The 25,144-nt window shown below is 44.0% G+C and overlaps 1 protein-coding gene across 1 annotated transcript in view; it reads left to right on the top strand.

Moving 5' to 3' along the window:
- astn1 (astrotactin 1) overlaps positions 1-25,144 on the top strand; it is a 2,216,244-nt gene that overhangs the window by 2,060,101 nt on the left and 130,999 nt on the right. The window contains exons 17-18 of the mRNA XM_060829548.1: positions 13,465-13,733; positions 17,698-17,831. Of these exons, the coding sequence (XP_060685531.1) occupies positions 13,465-13,733; positions 17,698-17,831 (403 nt within the window). The remainder of the gene's footprint in view (positions 1-13,464; positions 13,734-17,697; positions 17,832-25,144) is intronic.

Genomic DNA, 25,144 nt, shown 5'->3' with positions numbered 1-25,144 from the left:
CCCAGATCCTGGACAGATGGAGTACACCTCACTACAGCCAGATTTGCTGGGCAGGATCATTCATAAGTCCTTGGTGAAACTTGATGCCAGGAAAAGGAAGCAAAAGAAAAGGGGCAACTGTAAAGGGCATTGCCAATCGGCATTATGGAGCGGTAGCCAGGAACTCATCCCATCTCAAGAGCCCAAGAGAGCAGCGAAATATAAAACAGGCTGCCCATTTTTTTTTGTTTTTTGGTGTCTCCTTTGCCTATGGCCTGTCGCTCACAGACGTGAGGAATCGCAGAGACATGACGTAGCAGTGATTTGGCTGGATTAGTGATCCAGAGACACTCTATGTTCTGGGCAAACATGATTCAAATCCCACTCCACCCAATTTCCCTGAGATCTTATTAGTATGTTTGCAGATCAGAGAAAAATTGGTGCTGGATTAAATAGTGAGAAAAGAATTTAGACTCCAGGATGACATCGGCAGGCTGGTCAGATAGACAGAATTGTGGGAAATGGAATTTAATCCTGAAAATATGAAGTGGTACATTTTGGAAGGACTGTCAAGACCAGAGAGTACACACGGAATGGGAGGACTCTCAGGAAGACCTGTGGATCAGAGGGACCTTGGTGTGCAAGTCAATAGATCCTTAAACATGTGATTCAGAAGTCATATCATAGAATCATAGAATCCTGATACTGTGCAAACAGCCCATTCAGCCCAACAAGTCCACACTGATCGTCTGAAGCATAACTCAACCAGACCCATTCCCTATCACTCTAAATTTACCCCTGACTAATGTACTTAACCTACACATCCCTGAACACCGTGGGCAATTTTAGTATGACCAATCCCCCTAACCCCCACCTCTTTGGACTATGGGAGGAAACTGGAGCACACTGAGGTAGCCCATGCAGACACGGGGGGAATGTGCAAACTCCATACAGACAGTCGCCTGAGGCTGGGATAAAACCTGGGTCCCTGGGGCTGTGAGGCAGCAGTGCTAACCACTTGCATTTATTAGTCAAGACATTGAACACAAGCACAGGGATGTAATAATGACACTGTTTATGTTAGTTTGGCCACAGCTGTAGTGCTGTGTGTATTTCTGGACACCATATATAGGAAGGGGCATGGTTTTACTGGACAGGGTGTAAAGGAGATTCACCAGGATATTACCTGGGATGGAAAAGTCCAGCTGCGACAAGTCAAGAAAGGCTCGAGTTGGTTTCCTTCGAGTAGAAGAAAGCTGTAGGAGGAACTGATTACGGTTTACAAAATTACCAGGAATATCAAAAGGGTAAATAGGTCAAAAAGTTTCCCCTTAGGAAAGGGACAATAACCAGAGACATGGAATTAATGCAAGGGGCTGGAGGCTTAGACAGGATTTCAATCAGAACTTTGTCCACCCAGAGCATTGTGGTTGCTTTGATCTCATTGTTTGAAATGGCAGTAGATGTGGGAACCATCATTTAAGCAATATTTAGGTGAACACGTGAAGCACGATTGTCTGGAATGCAATAGGCCAAGTGCTGGGCAATGGGATAAGGTGAGATAGATGCATAATGACCTTCTCAGATATGATGGCACCACTACCCCAACTGCAGAAAGTGCTAATGTTACACTCTATCTTCTCCCTCTAAAACTAGTTTGAAATGTGAAAATATTTTATCCTGGCAGTGAAATGCAATTTTATTTTGTTTTGGGTAGTATTGCTGAGGATGAAGGTTGTATTCCCATGTAACTGTGTGGTTCAGGCACGTCGCCAGGAGCCTCGTGTTTGATCACCCGTGTTCGAGCACTATGCGGTTTGGACACCCTGTCAGGAGCCTGTGGTTCCAGCACCCCACCAGGGACCTGCGGTTTGAGCACTCCACCAGAGCCCTGCGGTTTGTGCACCCCACCAGGGACCTGCAGTTCGAGCACACCTCCAGAGGCCTGCAAGAGGCCTGCGGTTCGGGAACCCTGTCAGGGGCCTGCAAGTTTGGGCACCCTGCCAGAGGCCTGTGTTTCAGGCACCTTGCCAGAGGCCTGCATTTCAGGCACCTTGCCAGAAGCCTGCACTTCAGGCACCTTGCCAGAGGCCTGCAGTTTGGGCACCCCGCCAGGGACCTTCAGTTTGGACATCCTGTGAAGGGCCTGCGGTTTGACCAGCGCTCTTGGCCAGGGCCCATCGTTTGTTAAGGGTGAAGAATTGTAAAAAGAGAGCACCGAGCTCATCAGGTGAGCAACATCGCACAGAATTAACAATCTCAGTAACTTTGCATAGTATTAACAATCTCAGCACGGGCACTCCCTTCTCTGGTATTGACAAGGTATAAGTGGCTGCAGGATTCTCTTTTGTTTTCCTCAGGAATTCAGGAAGTTCCATCCATGAGCATATGTCATACGGGCATGTGGAGAGAATGGATTTGGATCTTCCTTCCAATCCTTGTAACAATATTAACTATATTAATGTCCCCAGTTACTATAAGGCAATGAAGCACATCTGGTTTAAGGCAAGAACCTATTCTCATGATACTGCTATGTGAATTTCTTCTACCACACTGGATAAAGTAGGTGCTGCTCCTCTCTACCAGGAAAGAGGACAATAGTTAAAAATCTATCTTATATTGAGTCATGATACAGAGAGCTCAAACCATGGTGAGCCCCAGTAGGGATTATTCAAGCAGCACATTCCAGTTATGGTCTGATTCAAAGTGGTGATCTAACATTACAATATCCTGCATTCCAACAGTCCAACTCCCAACCCTGCAGAAAACTCCAGCTCTGGGGTGCAAGAAGTTGCCCCATCTCCTGTACTCTGCCCTTGTCTGCCCCATTTCTCCACTCCATCCACCCGTCCTGTTCCCTCTTAATCTCTCCCTGATTTTCATTCATTGTCCTCCCCCTCCTGCCATTGTCCCCGACACTTTCTTTTCCACATTTCTTTTTCTCAATGTTCCCAAGCTTGTTTGTGCTGTTGACTCCCCCTCCTCCCCCATACTTAGCTTTTCTCCTTCCTTGTCCCTTTCGCACGTCTGGATCCAGATTGATTTTTGCTCCTGCCCTTTAAGCCTGCTTGATCTGAACACCAGTCACTGGTCATTTCCAGCAGGTCTCCATTTAAAACATTGCTTTGCTCTCACATGCTGACTGCCCTGACCAATGTTTCGGGAGACTGAGTGTGTTAAATATCAATTCTGTGCAAAACACTGTTGTGATAAGAAATTATGTTGTTGATGTGATTGCAGTGTGGAATCAGAGGTTCTGTTTGTTGGCTGGGGTTGGTGATCTGCTTTAGCCACATGAGGAGTGGTTAAAAGGGAGACATTGTAATTCAATCGATGAAGAATCGAAAGAATTGAAATTCTCTGGTAGAGAATTAATCAAGTTAAATGATAGCCATTGTAAGAAAGGAAATCTGTTCAATCAGACCCACCTAAACATGGTCTTTGTACTGGAATTTATCCAGCCTTAGGTATTATGCTGTTGTAAATCCATATGTGTTGACATTTCGATTAGGAGAGATCAGATTAAGGACTGTGTTTGCTTTAAATAAACAACATAAAACCACTCATGTACTGAGTACACAGTGCAGTCTGTGAAAATTGTATTGTTGCCTAATTTGGTATAGAATCCTGACCATTAATAATTTGTAACATTCACTGCAGTCCAGTATCCTATATTATCCCAGAATATGAACTTTGGGGGAGAAAAGAAAATGTTAATATTTTCAAGGAGAGCGTGCTCGATTACTTTAGATTTTCAAAATAATCTGAAAATGCTATTGACCAATGTAAATGTAGAGATGATTGGGTTTTTTTCACTGCTGTTTATTTATTGTCACTCAGTATTTATTCACCTTAATGCACGTGTTCATTTTCACAAAAACTCTCTTTTCCAGGGGGCTAAACTATGCCAATGCTAACCCAGACCTCATAATGTGGCTGCGTGTATGTGTGTGTTGCTGAATGTAATTGTTGTCACGTTCCTAACAGATTAATTTAACAAAGTAAGAATAATTGAATTCTGTTTGTTGCGTCTCAGTATAACAACTGTGAAGTTCAATAATTATCAATGATTGCAAAAAATGCTTAATAATGGACCACATTGAAATTGCCCAGTGTTGACAATAGAGTAAGATTTAAGGTGGTGCTAGGATGGTCTGACGTTACAATATCCTGCATTCCCACTGTCCAACTCCCAACTCTGCAGAAAACCCCAGCCTGGGGTACAAGAAACTGTCCCATATCCTGTATTCTGCCCTTGTCTGCCCCATTTCTCCACTCCACCCACTTTTCCTGTTCCCTCTCGATCTCTCCCTGTTTCACATTCATCATCCTCCCTTTACTGCTGTTCTCATCAACAATACCCTTTCCACATTGGGAAAAAACAATGTTCCCAAGCTTATTTTGTGCTGATGACAAATTTGTGCTGGACAAATGCAACATTCTTCAGCCGATGTAACAGCTTTCAGCTATAGGATGAACATTTTCTCGGTTGAAGGAACGTTGCTGAGCATCATTGGGTTTCTGTGGGCTTGTATATCAGACATAGACAATCACTACCTTAGCAGTCCCTCAGTACCTGGATTGACAAAATGCTTTCATGGGGAACTGTCGCCAGATATTTGTTTCTGTCCACACGGGAAGTATGCTTTGTCATTTTGTGTTCTGTGTTGCTAAGTGAAGAGAGGTGTATATTGCAAATGGTTTTTCAATTGAGCAGAGCGGTGAAATCAGATCACAATGGCTTATTATTGTCCATCAACAAAAAGTACATTCCGTGATCCGCTTTGGCACCTCAATTCGGGGATTACTCAATTATGAACCAGTTCGACTGCATCTTTCTATTTCCCATGAAACCTGCAGTGTTCCACAACAAATTCTGCACTAACTGGAATGAAAATATAATCTCCACCAGGCAATATTTATTTTTTAGCTCCACAGTCAGGTTCAGTTCTGTGTTGGTGCTGAGTCCCTAGCAATTTCGGTGTTGAGTACATGCAAAGTCAATTTCACCCTGGGGTTGAGTCCTCAGCCATTCAGTTGTGCAGTCAATTTTCTTCTCATCTGTTACGGCTATTCATTCCCTACACATTTTACTGAAAGGCTCTCTGTATATGTTCTGGTTTCTAACGATGGAATTGAGGGGTACTTCAGCAGAACAAATTATAGTTCAGTTCATAAGTCTTTGCCAACATTTTTTCTCTCCTCATCTAATATCAATCGCCAACTCACCTGTCAACCCCTGCTGTATTTTCTCCAGCAAACAGTTCCATCTAAGAAAATTAATGAATCCACTCATCACAGCAAAAATATTTCTCATGTTTGAGCCACACATTCTGTATTTCCCTGCCCTATTCTCCAGGTTTTTATTGATCACTAGAGTTATTCTGTGACTGCTGACTGATCAGACCTTCCATGACTACCTCCTTAGTCCAGTTAGGAAAAGACTTGATGCCTCGATTCTGTTGTCATTCCTGGTACCAACTTTGTGAGTTCTTGCTGCATCTTTCTCCATCACTTTTCCACCCATTCCTGTCATGGATTGTGCACAGGTACCTCAACTACAGCCCAACTAAGGTGTTGTGCACAGTCAACATTACCTCAAATGTGTACAAACCTCTGAAAAACTGATATTGCAAACTAACATTCCATTAAAGAGTCAGGGTGTCATTTTGCAGCGTTATAGACCTTTGGTTAGGGCTCACTTCGAGCACTGCTTTCAGTTCTGGTTGCGACATTACAGGTACGGTATGGAGGCTTTGGAAAGGGTGAAGAGGAGGTTTACCAGGATGCTGCCTGGATTAGGAAGCATGAGCTATAAGGAGGGCCTGGACAAATTAAAGTAGTTTTCTTTGGAGCAGTGGAAGCTGAGGGGAGACTTGATAGAAGGCTATAAAATTATGAATCACACAACACCAGGTAATAGTCCAACAGGTTTAATTGGAAGCACACTAGCTTTCGGAGCGACGCTCCTTCATCAGGTGGTAATGGAGGGCTCGATCGTAACAGAATTTATAGCAAAAATTTGCAGTGTGATGTAACTGAAATTATACATTGAAAAATTGATTGTCTGTTAAGCCTTTCATCTGTTAGAATACAGAGATAGTTTCACTTCTTTCATGTGTAAATCACAAAACCTCTTTTTAATTTAAAATTGCATTCTCGGGTTAGCTGTTAACAATGGTGATAGCTAGACAATATGTTGAAGGTGTTAGCCCCCTGTGTTCTCTGTCAATGACCTGATGTTTAGATTGATTCTAATCTTAAAATTGAGATAATCCATTGTGACGAGGAATGTTCCCAGGTTGACTGGTCCGTGGTCAAGGATGGACACCTCAGCACTACACTCTACCGCAAACGCACAGACAACCTCACAATGCTACACTTCTCCAGCTTCCACCCAAAACATATTAAAACAGCCATTCCCTATGGACAAGCTCTACGCATACACCGGATCTGCTCAGATGAGGAGGAACGTGACGGACACCTAGAAATACTCAGGGATGTCCTCGCAAGAACAGGGTACAATGCCCAATTGACCGCCAGTTCCAACGTGCCACAGCAAGGAACCGTAATGCCCTTCTCAGGAGACAGACACGTGCTGCAACCGACAGGGTACCCCTCGTTGTTCAGTATTTCCCAGGAGCTGAAAAATTATACCATGTTCTTCATGACCTGCAACACATTATCAATGAGGATGAACACCTCACCAAGACCTTCCCCACAACTTCACTACTTGCCTTTAAACAACTGCCAAACCTCAAATAGACCATTGTTCGTAGCAAACTGCCCGGCTCTCAGGACAACTCCATACAACCCTGTTACGGTGGACGCTGCAGAAGTGTCAGATTGTGGACATAGATACCACTATTACGCGTGGGAACACATCCCACCTTGTACATGGCAGGTACTCATGTGACTCAGCCAACATTGTCTAACTTATACGTTGCAGGCAAGGATGCCCGGAGGCATGGTACATTGGGGAAACCGAGCAAAGGCTACGACAACGGATGAATGGGCATCGCACAACAATCAACAGACATAAGGGTTCCCTCCCAGTTGGGGAACACTTCAGTGGTCTAGGACATTCAGCCTCGGACCTTCGGGTGGCCATCCTCCAAGGTGGACTTCGGGACAGGCAGCAGTGGAAAGTGGCCGAGCAGAGGCTGATAGCTAAGTTCAGTACCCATAGGGAGGGCCTCAACCAGGACCTTGGGTTCATGTCACATTACAGGTGATCACCATTGCACTATACACACACACAGATACTCCTACACACACACACTCTAACATACACGCGGACACAGATACACACAGACGTGCACACAGACACCCACACACACCCTTATAGACACACACACTCCCACACTCTCACATGCACCCCCTCACAGACTTAAGACACTCTGCACTCACTACACGCGCACGCGCGCACACACACACACACACACACACACACACACACACACACACACTTTCTCACACTCACAACCCCCACCCCAGACAGACACTCACACACAGATAGACAAAGACCCACATGCACACATATATTTTGTGGGGTGAATTTGAACTTGCAGGGTTACATTTCACTTTGCTCAAAAACTGCATACATTCATGTAGAACTCTGAGCTCAAAAACTGCATGAATTTATGTAAAACTCTGATATCTCACTTTTTAGATTAGAATCAATCTGAACATAGACAGAGAACACAGGGGGCTAACACCTTCAATATATTGCCTAGCTATCACCATTGTTAACAGCTAACTCGTGAATGCAACTTTAAATTAAAAAAAGGTTTTGTGATTTACACATGAAAGAAGTGAAACTATTACTGTATTCTAACAGATGAAAGGCTTAACAGACAACCAATTTTTCAATGTATAATTTCAGTTACATCACACTGCAAATTTTTGCTATAAATTCTGTGTTACGATCGAGCCCTCCACTATCACCTGATGAAGGAGCGTCGCTCCGAAAGCTAGTGTGCTTCCAATTAAATCTGTTGGACTACAACCTGGTGTTGTATGATTTTTAACTTTGTTCACCCCAGTCCAACACCTGCATCTCCAAATTATAAAATCATGATATGCATCGACAGGGTTGACGGTCAGAATGTTTTTCCCAGAGTTGAAACGTCTAATATTAGGGAGCATGCATTTAAGGTGTGAGGGGGAAAAAAAATCAAAGGACATGTGAGGGACACCTTTTTTACACAGAGTAGTTGGAGTTTGCAATGCACTGTTGGGATGGCGGTGGAGACAGATACAATGAATGTGTAAGAGGATTTTAGCTAAGCAAATGAATATGCAAGGAATGTATGGATATGGACCAAGGGCAGGCAGAAGGAATTAGTTTAGATTAGATTAGATTACTTACAGTGTGGAAACAGGCCCTTCGGCCCAACAAATCCACACCGACCCGCCGAAGCGCAACCCACCCATACCCCTACATTTACCCCTTACCTAACACTACGGGCAATTTAGCATGGCCAATTCACCTGATCCGCACATCTTTGGACTGTGGGAGGAAACCGGAGCACCCGGAGGAAACCCACGCAGACACGGGGAGAACATGCAAACTCCACACAGTCAGTCACCTGAGTCGGGAATTGAACCCGGGTCTCAGGCGCTGTGAGGCAGCAGTGCTAACCACTGTGCCACCGTGCCGCCCTAATTTGACGTCACAATATCGTGAGCCGAAGGGCCTGTTACTGTGCTATACTGTTCTGAGTTTGGTGTTCTAAAGTTTTAGTTTATTCCAGTGTTAATAACTCAGGACATGATTTAGGGAAAAAAAATGTTTGCAGTGGTTATGAAATATGTAAATCCCATTGCAATAAAACACAGTGAGGTTTTGGCTGCATCTTGGAGCTGAAGGAACATAATAGGATTGAAGCCATTGAACTTTCTCTGAATAAATTGAAAACATGAAGGCGAAACTGCAACTGCCAGTAATCTTGATAGAAAGGGCAGAGAAAGATGGCACACAGCAGGTCAGCTTGTGCAGGGAGAACAGACAGAATGACATTTCAGACTGGGTCCTCACCCTGAACAAAAGAAAGAAATGAAACTTCACAAACAAGCTTCCATTTCTAAAGAACCTTTGAAGACCTCGGAGGACCCTGAAGCATTTCACAGCCAAGTGAAATACTTTTGAAGTGGAGTCACTGTGGTTCCAGTGAGGATATGGGTGGAGAGGTGCAGAAATCCCAGGGAATTTTCTTGAATACTGGCTTCACTCACTCACACAGTGTAAATCAAACCCGATGCTGTAGATGCATCATTTTCCAGGAAATGTTTTGATTCTCAACATTGTTGTACACAGTAGAGGTGAGGCAGCTTTTGTCTGTGTTGACTGAAGGGGATCAGTGCATTTGAAGATGTTCATCAGCACACTTAGATTTGCAGTGCTGGGAGAAGTGGAACATTCATTCAACTTGATCTGTCAGAGACAAATTGACAGATATAGCTTGAGAGTCGACAATGATTGATGCACATTGAGAATTGTATCTGTTCTCTCAATTGCTTTTTAGAATTGCAGTACTGCTTGCTTTGTTACAGCAGCCAGTAGACATGACCCCACTAGTGTTGTGTTTTGCCATTTGTTTCCAAGAAGACATGATAGTCATGGTATCTGACACAATAAGTCATGTTGTTAATCTAAATGGACCTCAGTCAAGTGAATAGAAGTGTGCGTTTCTCGAGAAGAAGACAGATATTCTATTTGCAGTGTCTATTGTTGCATATTTTGGGCAGATTATTGAAAGATATGATCTTTCTGTGTCACCCAGAAAGGTGGATAGCAAGAATGAAGATTTCACAAGTAGGGAGTGTCATCGAGCCCACTTTTATTTCCTTAGGGCATACAATGAAAGAATGTGCAGTTCAAATCTAACAAATTCTGGACTTCTGCATCATATGATTCATTTTGCCTGGATGCATGTGAAGAAACAAGATAAAAATGATACCATTTAATGGAAGAGCCAGTTATGTTTCTGCTCAAGTTTTTGAGGGTGGTTTGCGAGAGAGTGTAAGGCGTCCTGGGCTATAAACCGGGAGAAAGATTGTGGAATGCAGTTGAGAGTGAGTTGCCCTCTGAGACCTCAACATGAAGTTTCATGGCATTGGATCACACATGGGTATGCAATCCACCTGCCACCTACCAGCCTACCCCATTCCCTACACCTCCATAACTCTCAGCTGAAGAATCGAATCTCCTCATGTTGAATAGCATTTGGAAAATGCATCGTGGATGATAAGCACAGAATGTACGCTGAGTGAACCCCTTCAATGTCCAACATCAAGAATGTCTTTGTAACACCATCGTTACCAAGATGTTCAAGTCCTAAGGATCCATAGCTCCTCGACTGGATCTAAAGCAGGTAATGAGGGTAAACTCCTCAATAACCAACCTATTACAGCTATGCCTGTCCATGACCTTTATCAATTGAATTGTTGTCACCCCAGTTCTTGCAGAGACGAAGTCCAAATCTTCATATTGAGGATAGCCTCCATCATGTTGGCACTGTCGCTGTTCAACATAAGGTACATTTTGAACAGATCTAGCTGTTCCAGTACAACTGTAACACTGGTGTCTACAACAATGTGGAAACTTGCCCAGATATGTTCTGGAGATGAATAGCAGGACACATCCAACCTGACCAGTTATCATCCATTCCATTCTTGATCATCATTAAAATGACGGAAGGTGTGTGGTGCTTGACAGTGCTATCAATCATCACTACTTTCACAATAACCTGCTTCCTGATAGTCATTTTGAATTTTCCCAAGTCTACTCAACCTTTGACCTTATAGCATTGGTCTAAAGATGAATAAATGAGAGAAACCCAAAGTGGGAAGTGAGGTTCAGTGTCCTTAACATCGAAACAGTGTCTGACCGAGTGCAGCATTAAGGAACTCTAGGAAAACCCTTTGCTAGTTGGAGTCAAACCTGGCCTGAAAGAAGATGAATGCAGTTGCTCGGAGACAATCATCTCAGCTCCCGGACATCTCGGCAGGAGCTCAGCAGGAGAGTTTCCTAGGACCAACCATCTTCAGTTGCTTCATCAACGGTATGCACATGTCTGACTTACATGTGACCTCAGACCCACGGCAAGGTGGTTGATTCTTAACTGCCCTCTGGGAAATTTGGGGCGGGCAATACATGCTGACCTAGCCAGAGATGCCCAGATCCCATGAGTGAATTAAAATAAAAGTCAAGCAGTTTGAAAGGAGAAGGATGGGAAGTAGTTGTCACAAACTGAGATAAGGATAGGGGGAAGAGTTGAGGCAGATGAATCACCATTTCTTGTTCCATGAGTTTACCCTGTGTTTTGGAGATGCAGAATGTTGGAAATTGAGGATAAAGATGTTGATCAAGAAAAGGATCCAAAGATTCTCGAGGGAAGGGGGGAGGAATGTGTATCGTAGAATCCCTACAGTGTTGGAAACAGGCCATTTTGCTCAACAAGACCACTCTGATCCTCTGAAAAGCATCCCACCCAGACCCATCCCCCCCTACCCTATCCCTGTTACCCTGCATGGCTAATGCACCTAACCTACACATCCGTGAATACTATGGGCAATTTAGCATGGCCAATCCACCTAACCTGCATATCTTTGGACTATAGAAGGAAACTGGCAGAATTCCACACAGACACAGGAGAGAACGTGCAAACTCCACACAGACAGTTGGAGGTCAGAATCGAACCTAGGTCACTGGTGCTGTGAGGAGAAAGTGAGGTCTGCAGATGCTAGGGTATCAGAGCTGAAAATGTGTTGCTGGAAAAGCGCAGCAGGTCAGGCAGCATCCAAGGAACAGGAAATTCGACATTTCGGGCATAAGCCCTTCATCAGGAATGAGGAAAGTGTGTCCAGCAGGCTAAGATAAAAGGTAGGGAGGAGGGACTTGGAGGAGGGGCGTTGGAAATGCGATAGGTGGAAGGAGGTTCAGGTGAGGGTGATAGGCCAGAGTGGGAGTGGGGGCGGAGAGGTCAGGAAGAAGATTGCAGGTTAGGAAGGTGGTGCTGATTTCGAGGGTTGGGACTGAGACAAGGTGGGGGGAGGGGGGGAGGGGAAATGAGGAAACTGGAGAAATCTGAGTTCATCCCTTGTGGTTGGAAGGTTCCCAGGCGGAAGATGAGGCGCTCTTCCTTAAACCGTCATGTTGTTATGGTCTGGTGATGGAGGAGTCCAAAGACCTGCATGTCCTTGGTGGAGTGGGAGGGAGAGTTGAAGTGTTGAGCCACTGGTGCTGTGAGGCAGCAGTGCTAACCACCGAGCCACTGTGCTGCACACTGTGTAGTTTGCAGATCCAACCTGAGAAGGCATAGCCAGACCTGGTGATGAAAAGTTAAGGCAGTTGTCTTCCAGAAGAACTCAATTCTGGGACTCCTTAGTTCGAGAAGTGAAAATTAGGACCAACTGCATCAAATGGTCAGGTGGGAGGCATTAAAAGCTCGATCTAGATTCAAGGTGATCAATGTGAATATGGTGGAATCGGTTAGCAATGTAATGGTCATGGAAAGGATAGAAAGCCAATGTTGAAAGTGCTATTTTGATGAACTTTGGAGGAAGATTAGATTAGATTACTTACAGTGTGGAAACAGGCCCTTCGGCCCAACAAGTCTACACCGACCCACCAAAGCGCAACCCACCCATACCCCTACATTTACCCATTACCTAACACTACGGGCAATTTAGCATGGCCAATTCACCTGACCCGCACATCTTTGGACTGTGGGAGGAAACCGGAGCACCCGGAGGAAACCCACGCAGACACGGGGAGAACGTGCAAACTCCACACAGTCCGTCGCCTGAGGCGGGAATTGAACCCAGGTCCCTGGCGCTGTGAGGCAGCAGTGCTAACCACCGTGCCGCTCTGGTTTTTGTTTCAGCCCCAGGTACAGGGAGATTGGAAGTGCCCAGGCATTGTGGACAGTACAAGTCACAGTGGGAGATAGTCATCAAGAATATGTGCATTGAAGTGTGCTGAAGAGATGGAAAGCTTGAATGTCTGTGTGAATACAGATAAGAGAGAGAGAGTATATGGAGGCAATGGTTTAAAAAGGATTCAGAATCCACTGGTTAAGGAAGACAAATGATGATGGAAGACACAGAGGATGAGGAACCAATGGATGTGATTGCAAGACTTGATAAATGTCCATTAAATACAAACCTTTATTCTTTCCCCCTAATTTGCTCAATCACACTGAGTCTTTTATTGAATTCAGTATTAATATAAGTGAATAATAGTTGCAGGTGCGATATTAAATATGAGATAAAATCTAGTCCTTTACTGGGAAAAGCAAGTTTGAAAAGCAGTCGAGTAGTTCGGTTTCCAAACATTGTTGTTCAGCCTTCCAAAATACCTCAAATAAAAGTGAATCTGTCTGTACTACTAATTATATTAATTACACACTTCATTACCTTCTAATATAGGATGTGCATATTTAAATTGTGCTGTAATAATATCTTTTTCCTTTCATGCAGGCAATTCACCATCTGATGAATCAGAGGAACGTGAGAAGGATCCGAAGTCTTTAACCTTTCCTGCGTATGTTAGCAGCCTTCTTGATTCCGGTGATGAGCTGATGTCATCAGGGGTGAGGATGTACTGTGAAAACAGGGGAGGCTGCCCTTCATCCTGCCACCTATGCCACCGAACAGGGGGCCAGAACAGGCAAGAAGAGCCTGTCTTACTGGAAGTCACCAAGGCTGCTCCCTTGTATGAACTGCTGAGTGACAACGAGACGCAGAAAGTAAGTGGACCAGCTTGGAACTCCACTCTCAGAATGGGTACTGCAGTAGGTAAAAGGCAAGCACACATTGTGAGGATCAGACTTGACTGTTTAGAAGGTGTGAGTCTTTTACAGATACTTTCTAAGTGATATGTTCATGATGTTATGACATGCCTCTGAGCAGGTGGGTCTTATAACCTGGCATCCCAGCTCAGTGATAGGGATGCTCCCGCTTTGTCCTGTCAGCCATTCATAAGATTGGCAGGAATTTCCAGTACATCGGGCTTCCCACTAAATAATCCAGGTGAGAAAGTCAACGTGAAGCTCATCTCCCTGCCACCCCATCCAGCGATTGCCCAGCATACTGCCTCGCACAAGATTAACATTCCAAAGTGAGTCACTTGGCACAGGAACAGACCTCCATCCAATACTCACGCCATGAATCAGATGGCCAGCATTTCTCTGATCCCAGCAGCACTGCCAAGACCAGTGACCACTGCTGATATTGCATCTTGTCACCATTGAATGGTGCCACTGATGCCATGTCACAGTAAGTTGGTGTTGGCGGGGGTGGAGGGTTGAAGGGTGTGAATCAATAGGGCCAGACCAGAAGATGGCCAGTGAGCAGAATGCAGACCAAGTTGCACAAGTAGGGAAGTGGAGGTTGAGGGAATGGGAGCATATCTCATCTGGGGGTTTCCTCTGAAGAACCAAGGGAGCCTGTGAAAGGACATTCCTCCCCGTTGCCACCTGCAGCGCTGAGACACTGTGGACTGCAAACATGGCTTCCCCCTCCCCACTTGAGAAATTGTGACAGACATGAAGAGACCCTTAAATGGTCAGTTCAGGGCTTCGTTTACCCAAGAGTGAGCGGTCCACCTACACATGTCAAATTATAATTGGTTGGGAAAGGTTGGGATATGAGAAACATTGCCATGGCATCATGCCTTCCTTACCAGTAAGCCATCCTAGTCCTGAGGCTGTAAGTATTGGGGTAAGGTGTGGGATCCAAGCAGTTGACACCACTTATGAAATGAAAACTGGGTAAGATTAAACATCACAGTAGCCTATTATTCTTAAGATTATGGTTAAACTTTAGTACCAATGAAAAATGTTACACAGGTACAAAATGGAACCCAGAAAGTCAAGAGTAGAGCTCTTGGGGAGAAGTCATGGGCCCTGATATTTCTCCTGTTTCTTGGTCCCAAGTACTCAATCCTCGCAACCTTCTTATTTTTAATTCTCATTCGCCTCTGTCAAGCACATCCCTTATTCCCTCTAGGTCCCATATAATACAATAGTGCAGCATTTAGGTGATTGGCGTCATAATCCCTTTTGCATTTCACTAAACAAATTGTGTATTTTGTCTCGCACAGATGCAGAACAAGAAGGTTTACTAAATAGTCTCAATAATTATCAACTGTCCATGAAAACTACAATACACATTGAGAATATTAAATTCTTAGCACAGTAGACTAACAACAGATTCAAGACCAGCTCCTTCCCTGCTGTTATCAACTTATGAACAGATATCTCTCATATTAGAGTTGATCTGTCTCTGCACCATCTCTGTAATGGTAACACCACAATCTGCATTCTGTTCTATTACCATGATGTACTTATGTAAGGTATGGCTAGTTTGGTTGGCACGTAATGCAATACGTTTCACTGTATCCTGGTACATATCACAATAATAAATCAAATCAAAAAATTATGTTGGCCTAAGAAAACAGGCTGACCTTGACAAGTTTGTTTCCAAAATAACTCTCAAACATTTTTACACAAAAAATGCCACCACCCTAACACACTAATATGAGATTGCAGCAAATACAGAGAAACCTCGATTATCCGAAGGACACGGGTGGGGAGTATTTTGTTTGGTTAATCGAATGCCAGATAACATAATTTAGCCCAGCATCAAGACCTTGCAATCTTGTTCAGATAATCTGAAATTTGGATCATCGAATGCCGGACAATCGAGGTTCTTTGTATCCTTCTCAATATATTTGCATAGAGCTGGTACATTTTAACCAGGCTATTATTGCACCTGAGGTCTCAATGCCAGGTTTAAAATAAGCAATTCTCACAGTATTCACTACAGCAGCATCTACAACATTGCTCCCCATATAATAACTTCTAAACCGATGCTATCTTAAGCTGCAGATTTCACATCCCTTTTCAAGAAATTCATTACTTTGGTGATTTCAAGTTTTGCTGGCTTCTAGTTAATTGAGCGTTCCTTTCTTGATAGCTTAAAAAGTGTTATCTCTTCTTTGCAATCTCCTCTTCTTTCCCAATTTGCAGCTTCCTCTTTTATCTCCTGCCCCTTCCACCCCTCTCCTCCGCTTTATTTGCTTGCAGCCTCCTTTATTTGTCACTGCCTCCAAGATGCTCCTTTTGACCCCCCACTTGCACTGTCCTCCTTTCCTTCCTGCCCCTCTCTCTGCATGCTTCACCTGTCCTAATTCTCCCTTCCATCGACCTGCATCCAATTCGATTCCACTCCCCCAGCCGATTTCTTCCTCTGACCCAGTGAACTCAGTGCAGTCGCCCAACCCCATCAAACACAAACCCAGACCCACACGTGACTCAATTGCTCACAACAATCCCAGCTATATGCTCACCTCCAGCATTGACGTTTCGAGCTGTTCCTTCAGTCACAAGCTAGTTATCTCCCATATTTACTCCTGATAGGTTCTTTCTAACTGGCAACTGCTTCTACATAAAAAGAAGCCATCACCCTAAACACATACACACGGTTGAATAATGAGGTGACAGCAGATACCTTCCAGTTGCTGATATGCTAAGCTGAATACTGGCAATCGCTCCTGTTTTCATTGCAACTCATAGTAGCACATGTCGGAGATAAATAGCTTGTGATTGGAGGAGCAGCCAGCTGCAGCTTCTGTTTATCTCAGATACCTGGGAGACCACCTTGCCCTTGTGGATCACACCAAGCTCCCCCTCCACTCCCTGGGGAAGATTACCAAGGAATAGGAACAGATCAGTTTGAGCAGATGTGCTTCAAAGTGGAGTACAACAGTGAGGTGCTGGTCATTCCCGTGCTCGGAAATGTGAGAGATTGCTGTGGTTACGTACAACTCGGATTCTGACAGAAACTACAATATTGTCATTTTGGCACAGAGCAAGTTCACACATTATCAATTATTCAAAATAACCCAGTGGCAGAAGACCACAAGGTTGTGTTATAACCCAGGGTTACCTATCTCATGAGCTTTACCCTTATGCTGTTTGTTCAGGAAATGGGGTGCTGTGCTAAAGTGGTCCCCGGGCAGGGTAAAGAGTATCCCGTTCCTCAACTGCAGATCTGATGAGTGTGTGACTTGCTCATTTTGACCAGGCAACCAAAGGCACGTCTGCATTTCCATTCTGTTAAAACAGGCTCGGATTGCCTGTTGCTGCCTATTACAGGCTGTTAATGAAAGATGTTTCTGTGTTATCTTCACAAAGCGAGAGCTGAAGAATTCTGTTTTGGTTAAGGACAACACCGTAGCTGATATCAAACAAGGCATGTGGTTGCAAACTGGTCAAAAGCAGGAGTTGGAATGATTGATACTTGGTTCATTCCTGTGAGGAGGGAGAGACAAGTGTGGTAGAAATTTTGGGATGGCTCAGTGTTACAATGTTGGTTTTACGTGGAGAGTGATGATGAACTGTCTCCCTCAATTATTACTTTGTGGAACAACACAGAGCATGAGGTTGATCATTTCATGATCTCCTTTCACAGATAGTAGCTATACTCCCTACCCAGTGACCTCAAAATGGGGAATACCTGATGCAGATCAATGACCTTTTGATCTGATACTGCTTTATCTTCTGTTGCCCCTTTCATTTTGTCTATTGGGCTTACTCATTTACTTCTTATAATCAGTGCATGCCAATCATGTTAAGTGCCGTTGTGGAGACTGTTGGCAAGCTGGAGACAGAGTCTACAATTAGGTTTCATCTTTGTGGTTTTTTTAAGGCCATCTATGAGGCAATGTTGAGCCAGCTCTGGTGTTCAGGAGGTGGTGATGTTATCGATGACTGGTGTCGATGTGATTCTACAACGTTCAGCGTTGACGGTCTACCAAACTGTGCACCCCTGCCTCAGCCAGTGTAAGTACCCCCTTCAGTATCTATTACTTGAGACTTTGTGACATATTCAGAGAACATCCAGTGTGGAAGTTATCCTTCACACTGGATCCTCGGGTGAGATCTTGATCATGTCACTTGATGTTCAACCACAAAACACTAATGTGTAACAGCTTGTGATGCTCTGTATTTAAATAGGTTGGAAGATCACTTTAGGAATGTCTTTTTTTTTAATTTAAAGGAGGACCATTTTGAGTGGTATGTTGAAGACCAATTCACAAAGGAAGTTGTATATTTTGTATGGTAGTGTGAGGTGCTATCCCAATAATTCATAATATTTCTCATCTCCTGCAGCAAATGTGTTCTATTAAAAAATTAAGTGTTTTCCATTAGTCCATTTTTTCCCCCTGCAGCCTTGATCCAAGCTGTCAGATCTGATGGTTTATTTATATTAGGGTAGTGTTTGCATAGTTTTTTGGTCTTGCTTAAAGTTCTGCTGGTTTAAAATCATGAGTGGACTGGAGATTTAAATTCATGTAATGCTGGTTGGTGATGTTTGAAGACTTGCTAGTTTGGTGTCCTGGGAGTAGGCTGACAGGCATGGACTCTGAGCAATGCTCAGTGTGTTCTTTAAAGTAACAGAAGCTCCAGCCTCTCTAGGAACTCCTGGGGCTATGAGGTGGAGATGGCATCAACTGAAGTGTGAGAGAGAGGAAGGCACTGACCGCTCCTAACTGCGAAAGAATGAATCATTGATAGCAGAATGGTGTGAATCAAGTGCAGAGATCATTAGAAGTGCAATAGAACAGTGTGAAACATAGGAGGCAGAGAGGGTGATGGTGAATACAAGAGAAGGATGAGAGGGAAAGCAATGACAAACTGCAATTAGATAGTGCTGTTCACAGCAAAAGAAAGTCCCAAGGTGCTTCATTGACATGGCAAACCAACACGGATCCGTACATGGGATCCAGGATGTCTCAGTAGCTAAGGTTCCCAAAAGACCAGCAAAGGGGAAGATTTTAGGAATAAAATTCTCAAAGATAGGATCTTACGAGGTAAAGATTTTGCTGCCAAGGGTGAGGTGAAGGTAAAGGGGAGAGTTGCATCATTACAAGCATGCATTCAATTTACAACTGGTCACTATTTGTTCAAGTCCAGTGCTGTGTTATGTCGCTGCTTCACAAATGCAAGGAAGGGCCTCACGGGATAAATGTCCAATGAAGGAAGCTGGTCAGGTTCTTTTCCCAGGCATGCTGCCTGAATATACGCAGCATATCAGTGGACGAATGCAGACACTTACTGGGGGCCCAGACCTACCAGTTGCTGAGATAACGACATCAAACAAGAACTGAAGTTTTTAAGTTTAAAAATGGAGGATAAGTAACCAAGACAATAGAGCAGTAAATGAAGATTGAGTGAAGGGACTGGGGGACAGAGTGGTTGAGCACGGGGTGGAGTGAGGGACACCAGTGAGAGAGACTGGGGAATGAAAATCTCATGTGAGGAGGAGTCTCCCCACACCCTGGATGATCTGTATGAGGTAATGGGAGAAGCTGGAAGCGTGCAGGAGCAGAGACACTGGATTGTGAGGGACTGAGGCAGCAATACCAACGTCACAGAGCACGGGGTGGAGGAGGAGAGGTCCCAGAGTGCCTTCTTTGTGGCAGAACACAGAGGAAAGCCACAGGGGTACATAGCTCTAAAACTGTTCTGGGGAGTGAAGGGCTCTGAGATTTCTGGGTTGGTGTGAATTTGGAGTTGGTGGCGGGGAAATGTGAGGAAGGAAGAAGAGAGAGAGAAAAGTCCTTGTGAATCGGGGAGAGATCAACCTGTATAAGCCTGGAGGAAGCATTCTCTTTCACAAGAGATAGTTGGACCTGGTCCTATATCAGTGGACAGCAGTGATTGTCCACACACCTGAGTTTGCTGATCCAATTGGGTTAGTCTAGGGGCCAGATGCCTGGAGTCCTATTTTCCTGATTATACATGAGGTCAACCAGTTATAGCAGGAGAACTGAGTGCGATTTCTAAACTATCTTTAGTTAGTTATTGGTTCTCACTTATGTTTAATTTGTACCCCATCAGTGGGTTTAACAGAAACAAAAGATGGGTTTAGATGGAATTCACAGTAGAGTAACAGGCCATTCAGCCCAATGAGTTGGTTTCAGTTTAAGCTGCATATTAACCCCCTCCCATTCTGTTCATCCTACTCTACACCATATCTTTCTATTTCCTTGTACCAATGTGATTATCTCTCTTCACCACTGTCTGCCTCAATTACCCCACGCTATCTCCTCAATTCACTTTGAATATTTTCGTGACTATCAGATCCCTCTCAATAGTCTTGGGAATGTCCCACTAGTGGAAGCATCTATTTTTCTTTATGTCTACCCTGTTCAATCCTTCATATCTTTAGAAACCTGAATCAGGTCTCCACTTAGTCTTTGATTTTCTGGAACATAGAGCCCCAGTTTTATTTGCAACGAATCACCATCCATGGCAGTGATCCTTTGTCATGCATGCTGTAGAACTGGAAGGGAACATTCAGCCAGTTTTCCACAATCAAGTGACCTTGGCTGGAAGTCTATATCTGGGGATGTCGAGCCAGGAAAACGTACTGCTGGGCTCTGATGGTCCCCGTAATTAAATAGCCTGTCCGGTAAACTCTGTCATACATCACTACCAGCCAGATGAGATGTATCAAAGGATGGGGCTTTATTATGAAGGATGAGGGGTGGCACAGTGGCTAGCACTGCTGCTTCACAGCGCCAGATTCCACCCTTGGGTGACAGTCTGTGTGGTATCTGCACATTCTCCCCCATGTCTGTGGGGGTTTCCTCTGGGTGCTCCAGTTTCATCCCACAGTCGAGAGATGTGCAGGTTAGGTGGGATTGGCCATGCTAAATTGCTCATCGTGTCCAGGGATGTGCAGGATGGGTGGATTAGCCACAGGAAATGCGGGGTTACAGGGATTGGGTTAAAGAGGCTGTGATGGGTCAGATGCTCTTCAGAGGCTCGAAGTGGACCTGATGGGCCAAAAGGCCTGCTTCCACACTGTGGGGACTGCAAATAATTCTAAATAAATTATTTGAAGAGACTAATTAAAAAAAAGAGGAGAGGAGATGTAAATGCATTTAACAATTAAACAGATTTGAGTGAACATGACCATCATCTGAAATGCACCTCATTACTGAGACAGGCAGCATCTGTCACTCGAGCAGTTGGATGGGAGGAAGCACACTTGAGAACTCCAAATGTTCCCCAAAGATCAAGAGTCAGATTTATCTGACACCATACATTTGTGATTTTAATTTATCTCTATGGGATGGGGAAGGAGCCACTTTTCAATAATGCATGGTATTTTACAGAAGTGATCTCCGGGGCATTGTGTTTTAATAATTTATATACTTGCCGAGTGCTTGATTGCATTAATCACCCAAAGTGCTAGGAATAGATCCGTAATGGCTGATTCCTGATTTATGGACTGGGGCAAACTGACAGTAATTAAAATGAAAGCATTGCCACAAAGTCATTTTAATCCACTAATATAAGTTCAGTGCAATCTTTGAAGCACTTAATATTTCTTTGTTAAAATAATGATAATCGCTCAAAGAAAGTCTACGCTTTGAAGAACATGGATGAATAGGCTATTTTGTTCATTGAGTAATAAAGGCCAAGTATTTGGGGTTAATGGATGTCACTCTGAAACTAAGTTATGGTAATTCTACCATGTGCAGGATTTATATTTGTTTTTATTTTTGATGCTACTTCTTCTAGTTCTTCTGTCAGCTGTGAATCAAGGGGTCACTGCTTAAAAATAAGGGGTCATCCATTTAAAACAGATGAGGCTTTTTTCTCCTCAGAGTGTTTGGAACTCTCTTTTTTTTCAGAAGAGATGGTCGAAGCAGAGCTTTTAAATATGCTTTCAAGGCAGAGGTGGGTAGATCCTGGGGAGTGAAAGATTACGGGGTTAAGGAAGGAACGTGGAGTTGAGGTCACAGTCAGATCAACTGGGATCTTCCCAAAAGCTTGGGCTGAATGGCCTGTTTCTGCTCTGTTTCCATGTACTTACGCTGGTAGATTGCTGTCACTGGCAAGGCCATTGATCTCCTCTCACTCATGCCCCCTTGGATCGAAGGGGCTTGCTAGGCCACTTCAGAATCAACCACATTGAAGAGGGTCTGGAATCACTTGTAGGCCTGACCAGGTAAGGGTGTCAGGTCACCTTCCTTGAAGGATATTAATGAGTCAAGTGGGCATATACAGCAATAGGTGGCAGTTTAATGGTTACCACGGTTTAAAACTAGCCTTCCATTCCAGATTTTATTAATTGAATTGAAATTCTACCAGTGGCCATCATTTTGTCTCACTTTTTGCCCTTGTTCTCCCGTCAACCCCAGAGGGAGAAAGTTTGTACAAGTGCAAGGATCTTGGCATCATCCCTGGAAAGCACTTGTGCTGTGAGTTTTAGCTGAATCCAATCTGCCCTGTCTATGGCTTGACTATCCCTTCCATAAGGCCCAAAGCTCTGCACAGTACTCCACCTAACTTTCACCTTGAAGGTGTTTATTAGATTTTTATGACCTAATGATCCTGATGAAGGGCTTATGCTCAAAATGTCAATTTTCCTGCTCCCCGGGTGCTGCCTGACCTGCTATGCTTTTCCAGCACCACACCCTCGACTCTGATACTCCAGCATCTGCAATCCTCACTTTCTCCTCCTTTCTGTTCTGCAACCTTATCAGTCAAATCCTCAATGATTTGACCGTTCTTGTCCATCTCCATCCTTACTTTCCCAAAATCTATGATGACAATCCTCAGATTCTATCGTTCTGATACACCTTTCAGTGTTTTCACGAAAATGTTCACCCTCAATCCTTTGTTTTCATCTCAAAATGCAACTCATTTCTGTCCGTTTAAAGTAGCACCTGTCACCCTGATGAAGGACTTTTGCCCGAAACGTCGATTTTCCCGCTCCTCGGATGCTGCCTGACCTGCTGTGCTTTTCCAGCACCACTCTAACCTTGCCCCTGTCACTCGTTTGCCTATTCTATCCTATCCATGCCATACAGGAAACCTCAACAGCACTTAACAGTGTTTCTCCAACTCTCTCTTTTTGGGTCATCAGTGTATTTTGTATTAATATAAAACTCCCAGTGATTGGCCCAAATTGTGGAGAGCAATACGGAATAAATGACCCAACACCAATCCAAGCTTAGACCATTTGCCAAGCTTCAACCAAGCAATTAATTAATTAGACCCATTCAACTAAATATCCATCTATGCTGCTTCTTTTGCTTTTATTATTTTCTCCTTGTTTATTTCTTGAGGTGAAGGTGACAATGTTCACATTCAGAAGCATTGGTTAGAGCTCCAGTGGGTTTGTGGGGGATTCTTAGGAGTAGTATGTGCCTGGAATGTCCTGCTGCGAAGAAGGATAGAACAGAACAGGAATTTATTCTCAGGTGTACTTTAACATGAAAAATGCAGTGAAACATTTTATAAGGTGCCCCACCATGATGCCAACGTCGATGACAGAAGTCATATATCTATGTGTATACACAAATTTTAAAAAATAAAGTCAAGACAGAGCTCATCACAGTTCAGCTAAAGGCTCCTGGACTCAGGGAAAGCTGATAAAAGAATGATGGAATCCCCTGAAGATGCAGCTCGGACGGGACCCCTTCACCGAACCGCTGGATACTCGGCCTAAAGCCACCACCAACAAAGCCGCCATGACGGGCTGAGACCGCCACTCCTGGACGGGACCGCCTGCCTGGCCATTGGGTGTCAAAGATGGAAGAGGCCTCCATGCTGGGACAGGATTGCTACACCATCAGACTGCCACTTCTCCTCTTCCAGATGCCGAAGCCTAGCTGTGGACCTGGAGCCGCGGTCCAGCCTGCGAGTCTGGGACAGGGAGGGTCAACTTGGCACCTGCCACTTGTTTGCTGGGAGACCCCAGGCTGCAGCGGAGGTATCTCCGGTTCATCCTGATGTGGCTGCCACCAGAGGCCTTCCTCCTTCACTCCCTGTTCTCCAGGCTTTAAAGAAAAGACACCAAGAAATGGAGCAAAGAAAAAAGATGAAGAAAGCCAACAGGAGCAGACAAGCTACAGGATACCACCTTGACCTGAATTATGAATGAGTTCCTAATTCAGGATTTTATCCCTCTGCCTTTATGCAACTTGCTTTCAAAGGTGACCACACCATGTTTAGTTTGGTTCCTCCAAATAGAACTTTTCCCAGGATTCTAAGTCAATATCAAAACTCCTGAGTGACCTTCAGAATGTCCGTGTAGTTCCTTTAGCCACCGTGGCATTGCGCCCTCAACTCAAGTTGTCCGAAGTAAGTGAATGTTAAGTATTCTGGCTGCATGACTGGCCCTACCCAGTTTTGACTGGTTCATTGTGATGTGTTGGCATGTCAGCTCAGATGAACACTTCAGTATCTGCTATTTTTTATCTTCATCTGATCCTCTGAAGCTTTCAAGGGCAGCTCAAGTGAAAGCATTTGAGCTGCTTGACATGATGTTGGGAGACTATCTGAGTCATGCACGCGGGAGCAGAATGGACAAGCGTATTACTCGAAAGACTTGGAGCTTGTTCGGAAGGCTAACTCGCCTTTTATTCATCGGCTGATGCTCAAAGTCTGTTGAAGTCTATACAATTGCTTTGGCAACTCTTGCATGTGTTTTGTTGTCAATGCAGACAACTCGACATTACTCTCAAGTTGTTGCTGGTAATGGTCCTTTCACGAGACTCATTATGTACCAGCAGAAAATCTAAATACATCCATTATATACCTTTTATGTTCAGATAGTCAATTTTTCAATAAAACACAATTGTTTTGTCAAACATCGATCTGCCTTAATTTGCCCACATATCTCTAAACAGTCACTCGTTAATTAACATCCATTTCTGGATTTTGTGCATGTGGCCAAACTGTTACATTGGCTTGTCGGTAGCTGATTTACCTTGTGCTCCCTTTTACAGTGGAGATGCTACGTTGATGATCCTGTGATCACATTAACTGTGTCAAAATCCTGATATAAAAACTTCATTATTTTCCTTGTTCCCGCAGTAATGCATGGTGTGTGATATCAGGGCGAAGTGACTGAACCAGGTTGAGCTCAGTCATGCATATCTTTTTATTTCGTGCCATCATCTTGAACACCTGCAATCTCATTTTGATTGTTATTTATAAACACCAACTCAAAGTACTTAATACTTTAATTCTGCTGCAATGAGTTTCCTCTCTTTTTATCCCAAGTCTCTCATTATTCTGTTACGTTTAAGATGCCTGTAAGAGCCCTTACTTTTGCCTTTTATGTTGTC

Source organism: Hemiscyllium ocellatum, chromosome 9 (assembly GCF_020745735.1).
Source record: "Hemiscyllium ocellatum isolate sHemOce1 chromosome 9, sHemOce1.pat.X.cur, whole genome shotgun sequence".
Classification (NCBI taxonomy): domain Eukaryota; kingdom Metazoa; phylum Chordata; class Chondrichthyes; order Orectolobiformes; family Hemiscylliidae; genus Hemiscyllium; species Hemiscyllium ocellatum.
Note: the sequence above shows the minus strand (reverse complement) of the source record. Positions and strands in the feature narration are given on the sequence as shown.